This window comes from Calonectris borealis, chromosome 2, assembly GCF_964195595.1.
Source record: "Calonectris borealis chromosome 2, bCalBor7.hap1.2, whole genome shotgun sequence".
Classification (NCBI taxonomy): Eukaryota; Metazoa; Chordata; class Aves; order Procellariiformes; family Procellariidae; genus Calonectris; species Calonectris borealis.
The window spans coordinates 17,224,527-17,242,450 of NC_134313.1; the positions used below are offsets into that span (position 1 = coordinate 17,224,527).

Below are 17,924 nucleotides of genomic sequence, written 5' to 3' on the forward strand. Positions count from 1 at the left end.
TTCACATGGAATTTCATGAATTTCAAATTGTGTCTTTGCCTCTTGTCCTTTCACTGGGCACCACTGAGAAAAACCTGCCTCCATCTTCTTCACTTCCCCCATATTGATAAGATCCCCCTGAGTCTTCTCTTCTCCAGGCTGCAGTCCCAGCTCTCTCAGCCTCTCCTTGTATGACAGATGCCTGAGGCCCTTAATCATCTTTGTGGCCCTTCACTGGACTCTCTCCAGTACATCCATGTTTTTCTTGTACTGGGGAGCCCAGCATTGGACACAGCACTGCAGGTGTGGCCTCACCAGGGCTGAGCAGAGGGACGGATCACCTCCCTCGACCTGCTGGCAATGCTCTGCCTGATGCAGCCCAGGAGGCTGTCGGCACTTTTATATGCTTTAGCTTTAAAAAATACAAAATGGGTGTGTGTGTGTGTGTTGTGTTTTTCTTTTTCTTTTTCTTCTTTTTTTTTTCCCTTTTCTTTTTCAGGAGATGCCTCCCTAGATGGCTGTAGGGGTTGATCACAGCTCTAGTCCATTCTTACTTCCTAAAGCTATCAAAAAGGAAGTCATCAAATATTTTTGCTGAAAGTGGGATCACAGGACAGAATAAGATGATTATGTTAGAACCAACCACTTATACACAGACTCTGCCTTGTCTTATTATCTGGAAGTGTTTGGAATGGATTGGATTAGATGAAAATGTTCATTACAAAAAGGCCACTACTTTTCAATATTTACCACACCGTGGTATCTGGGATACCACACTTTCTCCCTAAGCTCACAATAGGAAATAACTATGGTAATTGTGTGGTATGGGTTGGCAAATGTTGATTTTTCTGAATGGAAGCCATTCTAGCAACAGCATATAACAAGATCTGCAGTGAGGCTGCAGTCCCAAGCGTATTGAAAATAATAGGTGGACATAGTCCACTTTGGATCCCACCCTAGTAACAGCTTTCTTAAGGGGACTGCATGAGACTCACATTATAGTTACTTCAGTTCCTGAAGTAGTATATAAGCTATAGCTGCCCATATGAAAAGTTTTCGTGTTATATTTTTTCGTTAATTAAAATTAATGTTCCTAAGGGGAATTTTTTAAAGTACAAGTAACAGGTAAATGTTACCTCACTGGTTTTCACCGAGAAGTAGACACCTAATTGACATTTCCTCTCTGAGTTCTGAAGACTTCTATGGAAACTTTAGATCCTCATTTGAATTAGAAATTATTCTTCCAGTGTAGTTTCCAGATTTGGGGTGCAAATTTGGGAGGATGTAGGTGATCAAAAGGCAGTGGGACTGAGGCTTCTAAGACACTTAATGGTTTTTGAAATTTTTACCCCTGAGGAGCCTTTCCCCTGCTGGTTTTGGCAGCTCTCAGCCAAAATCTACAAATGAGAGTTCCTCCTCTCAGCTGCTGGCTTTCTGAGCCATTTTCTATATAAATAGAGATCACGTGGACTTTAATAAGGTCAGGGAATGTTTTTTAAATGTCTGTGATTTTTTTTTTTCCCCTCAAAACTTAATTTTGCCCATCTGATTTCTGTGGAACTGGGAACAGATGCCAGAAGCTGAGAACTCCAGCAGCTTTGTGCTCACGCTTACAGCAGAGCACTTGTGGGATTGGGACCCTCAATTACTATCACATGTAGAGTTACATATTGGCTCTTAGCTGAGATCTGCAAATGCACTCTGGTTCTTCTACCATGTCAAAGTTAGGGGTGTTTAAGGAAATATAGATGTATCTTTGCTCCATTTTTATCTGTTCATTTGATGAGAGAGATTACTTCATGAAAGAAGGGATACGTGGGGTGCCTTCTTGCACATAAATCCTCTGGTATTGATGCCTAAACTTAAGCACCTAATTCCATGTTTAGGCGCCTTCATAACTGGCTCTTTATCTCAGAAAGTGAGTCTGTTTATAGCAAAGTCTAACTATTGATTTAGATTCCCTGTTTGAGACAGCAGGGCTTGGATATTTTTGCCTTATGCCAAGAAATGAAAGAGTCAGAAGCATTTCCAGTTTTCTCGATGTCTCTTTCAGCGTGCTTAGTTCTGAGGGTACTACTTTTATCCAGTTACTGATCAGAAGAAGAGTTGTCTAATTTTATACATTTTATACCATTTATGTTGTTATTTCTAATTTGAAAAAAATGCAAGAGACTCATAATGACTTAGATTTGTTCTCTAACAAAGGCTGAGCTCGTTTGGAAGCACACGGCGTTCGGAAAGGAGCAGCGATCTGTGTGTACGAGAGCTGAGTTTTCAGGCAGCCGTTCAGCATCGGAACTGCTGCGTGAATCTGTTTCAGCAAAGTGCTGGTGGAGAAAGGTTTATATTATTTAGGGGCAAGGATCGCAGATCCCAAACCAGGCTTCCTCTGTCCTGCTTATGCATGCTACTGCATCTCCCTAACCATTTTTTGTAAGGAATAGTGTTATTCCTAAGTTTGACTTATTTTATTAATCTTATTTTTGATTGCTTCGTATAAGTACTATTTAAAAAATTGCCAGAGTGGTCAAGTTGTTTTAGAAAAGTGGGAAGAAGTTTAGCCAGAAACTTAGCAATTTTTACAGCAGTTACTAAAAAGGAGTGATAAAACCTGTTGCGATACTAACAATTCTGGTGAAGATGCTGAGAGGTGCTGCTGGCAGCTTTTTACTGTGTTAAGTGATCAACTGCAAAAAGAAAACAGGACACAAATTTAGGCAGATAGTAGTTTAATACTCACAGGCACACCTCAGCAGAGATAACGCGTTACCTTGAGTCAATGTGCAGGAGGAAGGCAGAAAAACGGTGCTATGTTGGGGGAAAACAAAGACAATCAGGGCTTTCTTCTTGAGCAGCTGCAGTCAGTTCCACTAATAGAAGTGCAAGAGCAGAAACTGGCAGCACAAGGTATGCGTTCGTTTTTACAGATGGCAATGCAGACAAGTTGGTAATTGAGAAGGAAGTCGTGTACGTGAGCTGTTTGACGGGGGACAGCCCATTACAGTACTTTCCTGTGTAATTGACTCAGTGAGTTATTGGAGACAGAATTTCTATTCCTCTTGAATAGGTTTCAGTTGCTGCAAAATGACATCATTATTGTGCGGGAAATGCAGGTTTCCAGGTTGCTTTTTTTATTTTTTGCTATTGGTATTAATAAAACTTTTTAAATTAATTTTTGGGTTGCATCTGTGGAGGTCTGTGTTGTACTGCTGGTACTCAGTGGCAAAATACACCAGAAGTGAGATCATATCATAGTGTGGTAGCTGCTGTTTAAGGCACTGGAAGAGATTTAAGAATGATCAGCTTGTGTGAGTTGAAGGATAAGACCTTAAAAATACGTTATATCTAGTAAAAGACGGTTGAAGGAAATTGCTTTCTAAGAAATCATACTTTGTGTAGAATGATTAAGTAAATATTTAACTCTTTGCAAACCAGACTAACATATAGTTCCACCAGAAAATATTTCTCAGTGTTCATTACAAATGCCTCATACCATAAATATGTATATGTGTATTTATTTAGTCCATATATATGTATTTGCCCAACAGAAGATCACATATTTTTAATACACAGTGTTTAAAAATCAACCACCACTAACTGTGGCAAGGAAGTCCAACCTGCAGAAAAAGTTTTTTTGTTTCATATTTGTGCCACTGCAGATCTTGAAGAGGAAACTGTGAAATTACCTTCCATCCCTCTTTGGATTAACAAGGAGATACACTGTGAACTACATAATTTTCACTGATAAACGCTCACATGAATGAAAATGAATAAGTCATTGTAAAGTGTATTGTGATTATTTACGTGATCCCATAGTTGCATGTGGCTCTTAATGGATGATTAAAGCAATGGTAAATTCCTGCCTGTGGAGCTCAGGCTCTGGCTGAAGGTGGGTGTCCAAAGCCGGTTCCCTTCCAGCGCAGTGGCGAGGGTTGGGTTCAGCTGTAGCTTGGGGGAGGAAATAAAGGTGAGGAGGTGACGGCGGTGAAGAGATCCACCAGCAAGTGATTTAGTGGCTTCTTTGCATAGCTATGTTTTTCTTAATTTAATAATTTATTTTGATCAGCCATTGTTTTACTTCGGTAGCAATCATGACATCGTAAACTAATATCTTACTAAATCCTTCTTGCTTAGTAAGACACAAAGAGACTGTAGTTCGCTCTTGTTTTTTTGGGGTGGGTTTTTTTTTTGAGTAGTGAATGCTGTTATTTCTAAGGTAGCTTTACAAAATGCAGGGAAATGCTACAAATGCTGGGACAAAAACTACTCATCTGCAGTTTTGCTGCTGATAAAAAATAATTGCCGTTTACATGCACATTAAAATATTTACTCTCCCTAAGGGATCAGGGGTGGGATTCTGAAAGGCTGCGCTAGTAGTAAAGTTTAATTTACTGTCTGCTTTTTTTTCTCTCTCTAACCCCCCCCGATTCCTCTCATTAAAAGTTTGTAATACAGCATATATTACAAAAAGATGCTGTCACAATAGAGCATTAAAAATTCCACTAAACTTTTTATATGAATTAGGTGTGTAATTTTAACTTTCCTCTTGGCATTTTTACTTTCTTCCTACTTTGCCTTTCCTAACCTTTTTCTTATGCGTCTTTCAAATACAGCTCTTTAATGTAATTGTTCTTTAAAATGTCTTAGATGAAGAGTTTGGATTTGGCACATTAAATTGACTTGAAGAGGCATCTGTTAACTCATAGTTAAGGTTGAAAACAACTTCTACTTTAACACTCTGCTTTATGTGTTTCACTTTTTCTGACAACTTATGCTTTGGGGCCGAGAATTTGCTGTGCCTGGTCTATTCCTGAAAGCTGTCCAAGTTATAAAGGGAAGAAAACCCAATGACTTTCTTTTTAATTTAGACATAGTTACAGCAAAAGCAACTAAATTTTTAAAATGTGAAACTTTACAGGGACATAGTTGTGGCTGTTTTCATAGTTGAGAGAGAAAGCAGTTTTGATTAAACACATTCAGAAAGGTCCGAGTGCCTCTGCAGCCAAAAGAAATGAGGGCTGAAAGATTCTTTCCCCATCCTAAACAGCAGAAAGTAGCGCTTACTCCAACATCCAGATGCTGCCTTGCTGCCCAGGTTTCAAACTTCAATTAATCTGAGCCTCACCCAAACTCAGAGAACTGAATACCTCCTCATATACAGAGGCAATACCTGGAAAGACGTAGCAGGTGTAAAACAAGAAACTCCTAAATACTCGCAGCAGTGCACACGCAACATATACAGATGTAACCATGAGTGCATTACACTATTTTTCTGAACCGTGTGTTATCAGCCTGATGATTACAGGTATGAGACCAGCTGCTTACAATTGATCCTCCCCACAGCGGGTCACCTGGCTCATACTGAACCGAGCACGTGCAGGTTTCCTGGCACCTCCCTTTTGGACCTCCCATGTTGCCAGAGAGCATCCAGAGCCAGCGTTTTGCCTTTTTTTTCAGTGAGGCATGTATGGTTGTAGTCCACGACTTTGTCGTTGGAAATAGGTCAGGCATATGCTTATTCTTGGGTAACATTTATGGTTTCTCTGCACCTCGTGTTCTGGAGCCGTGATTAAAATGTGCTCCATTTCTGGCACTGTAGGAAAGCCAGAGATGGTCAAAAAATCCACTCAGGCTTCATCGTATCGTCGTTTTGTGATGGGGAAGTAATCAGCAAAAAGACAAGTAGTGTTGTGTCCAAACCAAGAGGGTGATGTAAGAAAAATGCTTGGCTGACACTTGTGGAGCCTATTTGAGTTTCTAAAAGCATCTTCTGGCAGAAATTTTGAAAACAGGATGTATTTGGCACTAGCAGAGTGTCAGGCACCATTGCTTAGTCTAGCTAGCTAAAAAGCCACAGTTCCTGAGCAGTGTTTTTGGCTGTGCTTTTACAATATAGATTTTGCTACATGGAAGTTCAATTGAAATAGTAACTGAAAGTTCAGTACATTTTAAAATACATTTTGTATAACTGTGTAGTGTAATGACTCTTCTACATGGCTACAAAGTTTGAAATCATATAAGAGTCATCTTTTTTAAATCTAAAGCAGTGAATGGAAAACAAGGGCCTGATCCTGTCAAGATGCCTGAGTGAATTACTTGTTATGGTATTCTCTGCTGTTTCATTGCTTAGCAGAAAGCAGTACAAATAATTTCCTTGTTTCAATGAAATATTGGTAACTAGCGAAAATCATTTTAAGGAGTTAACAAAAAATTAGGCATTGGGGCTTGACGATGTGTATACCAAGTTTCAGACTTGTTCAATTTGAAACGGTCAAGATATGAAACCATAAAAAATGTGAGTAAATACTCTGCATATCAAGGGTTGTTATGCAATTACATGCTTTCAGCATGGTTCTTACTGAGGGAAAACAGTTAGTAGAGAGATCTGCAATACATGTTCAGTGAATAATTACAAACTTTCATAGCTTAGCTACATAAAAATAATCATCCACTTGTTGCTTTGCTACTACTAAAATACTAAAATGTGTGCATACTTTTTTCCCCCAGAGCAAAGCCACTATGACTGTAGATTTGTTAGAAAGTTATCTGAAAAACTTGAAATCCCCTCTGCCCCCTACCCCCCCAGTTTTGGCCAATCTTCAAATTATAAACAGCTGAACTGATTTAAATAAAGTTTTCAGTACCAAAAAAGAAAAGAAGAATAAAAAAGTTACATCTGGGCTGACAAAAACATGCGCCAAGTTTCAGCCCAATGTGATTTGAGACAACCGTGATATTAAACGCCCAGACCTAGGAACTGGAATGGAAATAGAGACAGGCTCTTCACTGCACTGGCCCCTTCAGGATTTGGGATTGTAATGTAGTGGTTATAAGGCTCCAGATGATTAAAGCTTGACTTAGTACATACATATTTAGTTATTTAGACCCTTTTGGCTTATTCTTCCAAGGATGTATGGGAAATTTTCATGGATAACTCCAGTTAGTGCTAGTGGCATTGATCACAGACTGAAACCTTTTTATCTGTCGCTCAGACCCTCCCATGACTAGTTATGTCGACTTACTTTTTCTGGGCTGATCTTAAGAGATTATTTTACTGTGATAAGTATGTGTTCACATTTGAAAAAGAGCAAAAGGTTCCATCACATACTTCTTGAAAATGCTGGCTAGGGTGGTGCTTAGCAGAGCACGTGAGCACGTGGCTGGCTTTTATGGAGGTTGTTGCACAGACTGCCGGATTGGAGCTCAAGTGCCTGTTCCTTTGTGAGACTACCCAGAAAACCAGAAGTATTGGCCATTATTATTGACTGGTACAAACGCTGAGTATGCAAAGCCAGACAGACTCATGCAGAAGAACTATCATCACTAACAGTAGAAGGATCATCACTAATTAAAATTTAGCACACAAAAACATTTAGATAATTTCTGTTGGCCAATAACTTTTATAAAACTTAGTATATGGGAAGTAAAGGCCTAGGTTTTTGTTCTTTTTTTAAGAAACCATATTGGTTTAAGAGAAGAGGACTACAGGCATTGTAGGCTTTTAAAAACAGACTCCATTTTTTCCTGCAGACATCATCAAAATTTCTCAGATGTATTTTGACAAGCAGGTCCGTTCTGTGGTTAGTGGGATCTGGGAATCAAGAATATTTAGTCCAATTCTGTCACAGTCCTGTTTCACCCCAGGAAATCCATTCTAAATCTGTATGTACCCACTATAAAAAGCTGTTTCATCGCCAAAAAGCTTAACAAAGTAACAGCATTTAGGTTTTTCCAGAGGTGGTTTAATTCTTAATTCATTAGTATATGTAATCTATGTTGGAACACTTAGGTAGGGGAATAATCACTGTTAATTTTCCTGTACGGTCCTTAATGCAGAAATAAGAGAAGGTAAGACGAATTTACACACTTTGCATTAAATTTAGGGAAGGATGTTTAGCTGGACTACTTTGAAATTTTAAGCAGATAAATAGTTTGTAAGTACTAAATAAGCACAGGTATAGGTTTTTGATACATATAGCTACTACTAGGCATTTTGTAGATTGTTGTCAGCTGTAGTCGTTGTATTATTTCATTGCAACTAATGTCCTGTTTGAATCAGATCTTTCTTTAAAAAAGAGAGAAAAAATGAGTTACTTCTGTCAATGTTTTAAAGATATACTAGTTCTATAGCATTCAATGAAGATTTAAGTGTTATTACACCTTCTGTCACCATTCAGGTGTGTACAAATGCAGCGTATAAACTACACCGCTTTCTGTATGTTTTAAAAGTCTTCCATGGCTTTGTAGAGGGTATTTCCCAAACTCAAGGAACACGAACAGAAATGAAAGGGTGGAAAGACTGACTCAGATGAAGACTCCACTTGGTTAATACACCACACCAAGAAGCCATAGGCCAACAGACAAAAAGTAGGAATGGAAAGGAACAGTTCTGCAGTTGTATCTGAATCCTGGCCATATACAGTCATTTCCACTTGGAAACTTCTCGCACTTCAAGTGGACCAAATTGAGGTTAGTTTAGTGAAGCTGTATTGTACTCTTAAGGAAAATGTTTCAGCAGCCAGGTGAAGTTGTCCAAGGATATGCAACCACCAAAAGAATTGGGAGCTTCAGTTTTCTTGTAGGCGAGCGTGCCTTCACAGTGAGCTGCATCTCATACATACGAGTTAGATGTTTGCTGAAGGACATCAACTACCATTTAGTTCTACCCCTAGTCAAATTGAGAAAAAATGTAGTATATTACTGCTTCTGATTTAAGAGACAAAGTAGGGGATGATGTAAGGGGGTGAGAGAGATATTATCTTGATGACAATCTCGATTTTACTGTATCACCTTAAAGTAGCACAACCTGCTGTACTAATGAAATTGTGTTCTTGGTTTAAAAGGGCAGTTGTTAGCCTGATTTTGTGCTCACTAAAAACATTTCCCCAATCTTGTTAAATTATTGCACTCATTTCAGATTTTTATGGCTGTGCAGCTTACCAGCCCTCGTTTCTTTACGTTTCATTCATTTTCCTTGTATTGATGATTAATGGAGGATGTCGAACGTTAGAGTGAGCAGGCATCAGCAAATGCAAGATCATAATTAGTTTAGCTGACGAGGGCCTCTGATAGCACTTGCATCTGGATGGAAAAATTACCCTATAGGGAACTGGCTGCTCACCAGGTCTTTTTAGTGATACATTGTGAAACACCCGATGAATCAAATGCCCTTTCAATGCCAAGAAAGTGTTCCAGTCTTGAAGCCAAAATTATGTCTGCAGAAAGCTTTCCATTTGAAATGTATCAGAGTACAATTATAACCATTGTATTTTTTTGGCATGAACACCAGTCTTCTACAGTATGGACTAAAGTTAAATAAATTACTTAAATTTTATGAAACCCTGAAATTTTGACTTACAGTGTTAGTAATTTTTAATTTATAATAAAATTACTTTTCACCCAGGCTGTTTTTCCCTGTACTCACCCATTCTTATCTTAGATACTGACGGTTTCTTACTGATTTTTTTCCTTTGCAAAAAGGGAACAGAGTTGAAATTCAGATTTTCTTTTCAGCAAAGGAATTCCATTTCCTGCTTATTAGTATTTGTGCCCGCAAACACAGCCTGACTTTTGTTTAAATGAGAAGTTCAATGAAATCATTACCCCGTAGAAAGAATTTAACGAGCAATACTCATAAACGTGTCTACTTTTAAATATTCCTGGATCATTATGAAAGCTGATGAATGCACAGCTCAGTCTGGTTAAAAATCAATTTGTATTTAGGAAAGTTGTACTGTGCCTTTCTTTGCCTGACTGAAATAAAATAAATAAATCTATCCATCGATGAGACAGTATTTTCTGGGGTTTTGGGTGAAGTTCAAAAGAGGTCTCATTGAGAATACTGTACTTTTATTTGTTCGGCAGAGGTTACTCCTCGTTCTTAGTGGGCTGTGGGAAATATATGGTGGCTTATACTGATTTCAGAAGTGAGTGGGAAAGACTGGAACTGAATATCATTTATTCAATTAATGAAGTATAATCTTTGTTAAAGGAATTAGTATGACGCAGATGTGAACTGTAATTAATTGAAGTGGTGGTGTTTCAGAATTCTTGTTACCGATCACACTTTAAAATCGAGCAAACTAAAAAGAAATAAACTGTTGTGAAATGCAATGAACGAACCCGGAGAAGTTTACAGAATGTTCTCTGTCGGCTTCCAGAGGGGTTTTTCAGAATTTGCTGTTTAGAAACCATCATTAAATGCACAAAACCTGAAGTTCAAAAAGTTAAAGCTGTTATTCTGAAAAGGCTTTGGTGTTTCACACACCTCATCCATCACTCTAGGGTTAATTATAATGAAAATCAGTGGTGCCTATTAAGCACAATTGAACCTGACCTCATTATGGGCAGTGTGGTTTTATACTGTCATTGTTGCCAGTCTAGAGACAAAACTCCTGTGTTGATTTGTCCTAACTCCGCAGCTCATGTGACTCACCTCTGACCTGTTTTTTTTTCTGTGTGGTTTTTTTTTTTTTCTTTTTCTTCCCTATTTCAGAGACGTAGAGGCTCGGGTGTTTTTTGTGCCAATTGCCTGACCACAAAGACCTCTCTCTGGCGAAAGAATGCAAATGGTGGATATGTATGCAATGCGTGTGGCCTCTACCAGAAGCTTCACTCGGTAGGAAGAACTTACTGGTTTGTTCAGAAAAAAAGGGGTTATACAGCTAAGCTGGGCAGCTGTGGTCTTGTCTGGTTGTGTGATTAGTACCACTCCCTGGCCTGCAGTTAATTTCCTAACAGGGTTTTGCAGTATGGTCACTTTGGGATCAGATGTGATTCATTATGAAACAGGCTGGGATGCTGTGGGTAGACGTGTTTGAGATCACCAGTGATACATTTAATTATTTTGATACAAAATAAGGGGAAAATTATTTCTTTTCTGGGAATTCCATTTAAAGCCATACAATGCGTTGTGATGAAAGCTCTCTAAATTCAAGAGCCCTCATGTTCATAATAAAATTAAAAAAAAAAAAGATTCTTAAAGTTAGACATCACATCTACATCAAAAATACCCTTTGCTGTGGTTTTTGTTTTCTTTCACTTCTCTTCCCCCCTTTATTCTTGACAGTAAATTTCCTGGAGATATGGGGTGGTGGGTTTTTTTGTTCTTTTTTCTGCAGTTCTTATAGTCTGCTGGAGGATTCTGAAATAACTCAACAAGGAAGCTACTCACTTGATGGCACTCATCACTTGGTGAGGGGAAGATTCACCATCCCTCAGGATCAGGCAGGGAATAAGTCATAATCATGGACTGTCTATATTGCTTTTCATCTTATTGACACTTGGCTTGATCCTGAAAGATGTTGAATGCTCTGGTCGAGGTCCAGGAAAGCCATGCTTAAGTGTTTCCTTGGATCAATGCCAAAATGCTCAGAATCTTTTAGGTTAAGACCCGCTAGTTAAATATTATCCCTGCTATCTTTAATAGAAGCACATGGGAGAGTCAGGTGACCAAGATTTGACTCTAATGAATTAATTTTTACAACACGCCCCTGAAGTTAAAAAGTGTTACTATTTTTCAGAAATAGAAACTGAGGCAGCCTTTGGGAGTTGGCCAAGGCAACATAACAATTTAGGCTTAGAGCCCAAATCAGAAATCTATGTTGTGACTGAGAGTGCATATTTTTAAAGACTTTTTTCAGAAATTCCATTTTCCAAAAAAAAAAAAAAAAGCCACTTAGGAAATATATTTCAAATGCATTAAGACTCCCAAGTGCCTATGCCTATTTCTCTTTAAATTTGAGGCATAAGCTTCTAAATCATTTAGTAGTTTCTGTGAATTTTACCCTTGGTCTTGTGTACAGGCCACATAACAATCCTCTTTACTAAAGATCCTGTCCAGCCCAACTAATAAAAAAGAAAAAAATTCCAATTTTTGAAAGCCGCAAGGCCATCACCAGTCTGAAAGGTTAGCTCTGTTTGCCATGTGCTGTCATTCTGAGGTCAGTAACTGTTTTTAAGCTTCAGAACAACCCAGCCAGTCAGAGAGCATCTGAGCAGGAAAAGATGGACTAATGCATGATCTCTGGCAAGCATCTTGGCTGGGTCTTGCTGAAAGTATCTTCCTGAACATCTCTCGAAGTTCTAGATAGAATATCTAATTTAAGGAAATTGATCCGTGGTGAGCACCCGCAAAGGTTTTAAGGAGGGAAGTTTGGCTTTTTAACATTAATTTGATGTTTGAGTCCAGTTATTTGTAGAACTTCCCTTCACAGCCCCCATTTTCCCTTTTTTTAATATATTTTTCTAAACTGTAGTGTTGGACCTTACCGTGATTATTAGTATAACTTATTAAATAGATAAAAGCTACAAGAATCAGTTTTGAATTCAAACTCGTAGCACAGATAATTCTTATGAACCAGTAGGAACAAACTAGTGTGCTTCCAATAATAATAATTAGCAATACAATGTCAAACTTTATTTTATGCATATAGAAAGCAAGAAGCTGACACTATCTTTTAGCTCCACTGTTCAAGCATGGCAATAAGCTGTCATTTGGTGGACATTTGACATTAATATCTTCAATTGAACTTTGACCAAACAAATGCAAAGAATTTAATTAAGCCTGCACTCTGCTGTGGTATGATAGCAACTCCATTATAAGTTGGAGTCTGAAATAATCAAACAAATCTCTCCCTTGGGACACCTTTTGAGACAGTCCCATGCAAAGGGATGCTCTTTAGACTGACACCAGAAAGATGAAAGTTTCTTTTATCTGTCTGCCTGTCTGCTCTTTCCGAAAAATTACAGTAAGTAATTGTCATGTATGTTTTTGAATAAGGAGTCTAGGATGATGCTGTTATTAGGTAAATGTCTGAAACTATAAAAATTCAAGGAAATAGAACTGTTCCCTTCGATGAGCCACCCTGTTAAACTAAATTATGCTACACAGCTGAGTAAAATTCACCTATAGTAGGTTTGCACATTTCATAGCTCCCTTTTGATTGGATTATCACTATTTAGAACTACTTCCTCATTAACTTGTATCTAATCAGAAGAAAAATCTATGGTCTATCAGATACTACTAGGTGGTAGTGACTGACAAATGTTAACATGGTAGTGATTTCTGCTATAAGTCACATTTCCACTTCTATGATACCCTTGAATAATTTTTCAACATGTTTTCAAAAATGTCCAGTCTATCTAGAGGTCATTTACATTAAACTTGCCAGGTTTTCCACATTTTTCTCTTCTAATGCAGACAACTATATTAAGAAATGTGTAATAATATTCCAAGGGTCGATTAGTAAAATAGTTTTAGTGAAAAAAATGCAGTTCACTGCAAACATATACATAATATTCACATTTGCTGACAGAGAAAGGTATATCCCTTGTCTCCCAGAATCATGAATTTGACCATTATTATTGTGGTGCTGTTCCTCATGTTTTAATAGCTCTAACTTGGTCATGGAAAACTAGATTTTGTTCCATAGTGATTCCTTGGCCACATCCTCGGACTACTTCAATGAGGAGTTACAGCAGGTTATTCTAGGATTAGACATACGTGATCTTCTAGTGGAGAGATCACTCCAATTTTCCATGGTATCTAGGAAGTCTAATCACAATAATTTAATGAACTATTTGTTGAATTTTGTGATTTTTACATTTACATTTGATATATTTGGGGTAGGGAGATTGCCAGTTGATATAGAGATCATACTCAATGTATTACGTATAACATATAATTATGGATGTGACATAGGGCATTTTAAAAGTAAAGTTCTGGTATTGTTTCCACTATTTTCTAAATTGAATGCCCCACTGAAAATCAAGAAGAGAGCTTAAGCTTTTCTATCTGCTTTAGTTGCAACCAAATACAGAATATTTCTGTCCGCACCTTACTACTATGAATAAGGAAAACGTGAGTAGCTTTACTCCACTGAGTAGTCTGTTTTAATCAGCTAAAGACTAGTCAGATGAGTACAGTCATCTGCATGCTGAAGAATTTTTAAGTTAGACCTACAGCCTTTAACTCCTAATGGCATGTAACTTTGAAGAGCCAGAGCTGCAAACAAGTGTGTGAGGGTCCTTAAACACAGGTATGAAGATGTTTCTTTTAACTACTTCCACGATCAGACTTCATACCTGTAGCATGAAGAGTAAGACTAAAAGTATTTCCAAACTGTTGAAAGGTTATCAGGAAGCCATATGAAAATGGTCTGTAGTGTATAAATAAAAGTTTAATAAGAGCAACATCAACAATATTGTAAGATCTCACACAGCATGTCAGTATGACAATGTTACAGTTGTCATAAAAAGGTGAGGAAATTACAGTGAGCTTGTAATAAAGAGTATATGCTTATGCATATTAATTGGCTATTGATTCTGCAAACTATAAACTTTATTTGCATGGAATTTACATATAAAATATTCTCATTTTATCTAACATGATTTTGCCTCAACTTTGATCTGTTTGAGGAGGCTGGTTCAGGTGCTGTTTTTCTGCTAAGTTTAAATTCTGCTTATTAAAAATCTAAATCAAAGTTTCTTCTGATTCAGAGTTTTAATAGAAAATAAAATCTTAACAAGTAGCTGCACTGCCTAAAATATAGTTAACTGTTAAGAATAAGCCGACCTCAGGGAAATAAATAGGTGAAAGAGGCGAGGAAGATGGCAAGTCAAGAGAGAAACTAGATTTCTACAAATAGAGTGAGCGCTCTTCCAGCTCTGGCTATTTTTATATTTATATTTATTTTTATATATATTCAAACTTATGAATATATATAAATTATGTTACATTCAAAGTACAAATTGTTTTGGATATTGACTGTATGTCAAAATTTAATCTGCACTTTAATTTGCACTTTAAAACAATGTTAGAAAGAAAATTTCCAAATAAACATGTAAGTGGAATACTGTGTGGGGCACTTTTCTGGCCTCCAACCAAAACAGGATTATGTGTGCATTTGGATGAGACAAATGGCAGCTGCCAGCACACCAAACTGAATGACTTTTAGGTAGTTTTTGTTGTTTTAACATCTGCCCAGTAGAGCAACACATCCTGACATTACAGCACCATCTTTCATTCACATAGCATTGCCTTCCTCTTGAGGGGCCTTTCAAAGAGGCCTAGCTGCTGTCCTTCCTTGTACTGTTTTTTGTTTCTTCACGCGAAAGTATTTTCAGTTCTCATCTAAATAGGCCACCTACCCTGAGCTGGTGTGGGGAAGTAGCAAATGGAAACAGAAGTCCTCACTTGGTTCTTGCCTCTGCCTCTTCCGCCATGCTTTTTTCTTTACAGACTCTTTTTTCCCACTTTCAGGGGACGCCTTGACTCCCTCATGACTTAGTAGCACAACATCAGTAACATTTAGAAAGAAATACAGTAGGGAAGAAGGAGGAGGAGTTGGTACCAAAGTCCCAAATGGACCTTTTGGTGCATAGGAAAAGTTTTCCTGGGCTTTCTTCTCCATCTTTCTTAGTCCCTTTCCAGCCACCATCATCCCACTCACCACCACAGTGGACCTGCAGCCCTTTTGCTAGGTGACAGCAGTGGTGGTCAGCAAGCCCTCTATTTGCTTGCATTTTCTATCCGTGTCAAAGTGGGATGGGTATCAAGGTAAGTGTTACTCAATTCTTGTCATAGAGTGATCTGTGCAAACCTTTGCCCGATACCAGCTCTGGTGACATGATGCATAGAATAACGCTAGTGCACAGGGCCGTGCATCTCCCACCTCATTCCCAGCTCTCAGCACCCACTTTCAGCACGTCTCCCCCAGAATTTTTCAGGAGTAAGGAGTAATAAATCCTTTGACAGCTTGGATACTTCATGCCATTTTAAGTAAACAGTTAGAGTATGTCCAGGCAGTTGACTTAGTTTGATAAAACAAACCAACTCATAGTTTACTTTTAGCATGAGGGGCCAGGAACCAGCATTTGGGTTGAAATTTGGTCATTCCCATAAAACTCTTATAATATAGCTCTTCACGAAAGAAAAGATAAATTTGCGTGAGCATGGTCTCGCAGATTTGTTTAATGTGTCTTTCTTTTTTCCTTTTGTTCATTATGTGTGTCTTCCATGCAGACTCCCAGGCCTTTAAACATCATTAAGCAGAACAATGGTGAGCAGATCATTAGGAGACGAACAAGAAAGCGCCTTAACCCGGAGGCACTTCAGGCTGAGCAGCTAAACAAACAGCAGAGGGGTAGCAGTGAGGAACAAGTCAATGGAAGCCCCTTAGAGAGGAGGTCAGAGGATCATTTACCTGAAGGTCATCAGAGAGAAATTCAGCTTCCCAGCCTCAGTAAATATGAGGCCCCAGGTTCATTGACTAAAAGCCATTCTGCTCAGCAGCCAATATTGGTCAGCCAAACTCTGGATATTCACAAAAGGATGCAACCTTTGCACATTCAGATAAAAAGTCCTCAGGAAAGTACTGGAGACCCAGGAAACAGTTCATCGATATCAGAAGGGAAAGGAAGCTCAGAGAGAGGCAGCCCGATAGAAAAATACATGAGACCTGCGAAACACCCAAACTATTCACCACCTGGAAGCCCTATTGAAAAATACCAGTACCCACTTTTTGGACTTCCGTTTGTACACAATGACTTTCAGAGTGAAGCTGACTGGCTGAGATTCTGGAGTAAATATAAGCTGTCTGTTCCTGGGAATCCACACTACTTGAGTCATGTGCCTGGCCTACCAAATCCTTGCCAAAACTATGTGCCTTATCCCACCTTTAATCTGCCTCCTCATTTTTCAGCTGTCGGATCAGACAATGACATTCCTCTAGATTTGGCGATAAAGCATTCCAGACCTGGGCCAACTGCAAATGGTGCCTCCAAGGAAAAGAGTAAGGCACCACCAAATGTAAAAAATGAAGGTCCCTTGAATGTAGTAAAAACAGAGAAAGTTGATAGAAGTACTCAAGATGAACTTTCTACCAAGTGTGTGCACTGTGGCATTGTCTTTCTGGATGAAGTGATGTATGCTTTGCATATGAGTTGCCATGGTGACAGTGGACCTTTCCAGTGCAGCATATGCCAGCATCTTTGCACGGACAAGTATGACTTCACAACTCACATCCAGAGGGGCCTACACAGGAACAATGCACAAGCTGAAAAGAATGGAAAACCTAAAGAGTAAACCTTAGCACTTAGCACAATTAAACAGAAATAGGTTTCCTTGATGGGAATTCAATAGCTTGTAATGTCTTGTGAAGACCTATAAAGCACTTCATATAGAGAGCATGCCTTATCCAATATTAAATCCCTTGTTCTTTTCTTTTTTTTTCTTTTTTTCTTTTTCTTCTTTTTTTTTTCCTTTTTTTTTCTTTTTTTTTTTTTTTCCTTTTAAATGAGTGGGTTACCAAGAAAAAAAGAACAATTGGATGGTGGCCAGAAGGTGGAGAAGATAATTGTATGGGACACGGCCCACCAAAGCTAGCCAGAAAGCAGTGAATCATGGCAAATAAATAACCTTGAGAAAATTTTACCGGACAATTAATACCTTTGCTATTGTGTAAGAGACATAACTGACAAGAGTGCAAAGATGTGTATATGTATATACTGCTGCAGGGGTATAGTGAACATATGCACATTGTATATAAGAACTAGACTTGTTAAATATACAGATGTTAAAAGGTCATTTTCTTTTTTTTAATTTGGGCTAATTTCTGCCCTACAACATGCCTTAGGATCATTTTGTCCTCAAAGCTTTGGCAGCAATTTCATCTAGATGTTTCTCAGACTCAGCTGATTTTTAGCTACCATTTTATCACTACATTCTTTCTGGCACACTCTAGTCTAGGAAAACCATTTTGTGCAAGTGAAGTCTCTAATACAGAAGCCACACTCTGGGTTTAATTTGCATAGAACAAGGTAACCTGCTGTATTTTATTTTAATATATTTTTAATATATTACATTTCTAAACCTTAAAGTCTAAGGTTACTTCTCCACAGGCTTAACATTGCTATACATACCAGTCAATCCCTTCAGTAGACTT

At 38.2% G+C, this 17,924-nt stretch overlaps 1 protein-coding gene across 1 annotated transcript in view; it reads left to right on the forward strand.

Moving 5' to 3' along the window:
* Positions 1–17,289, forward strand: part of TRPS1 (transcriptional repressor GATA binding 1) — a 214,332-nt gene extending 197,043 nt beyond the window's left edge. Inside the window, exons 6-7 of the mRNA XM_075141258.1 lie at positions 10,475–10,597; positions 16,004–17,289. Of these exons, the coding sequence (XP_074997359.1) occupies positions 10,475–10,597; positions 16,004–17,065 (1,185 nt within the window). The 3' untranslated portion in view covers positions 17,066–17,289. The remainder of the gene's footprint in view (positions 1–10,474; positions 10,598–16,003) is intronic.
* The last annotated feature ends 635 nt before the right edge of the window (positions 17,290–17,924 follow it).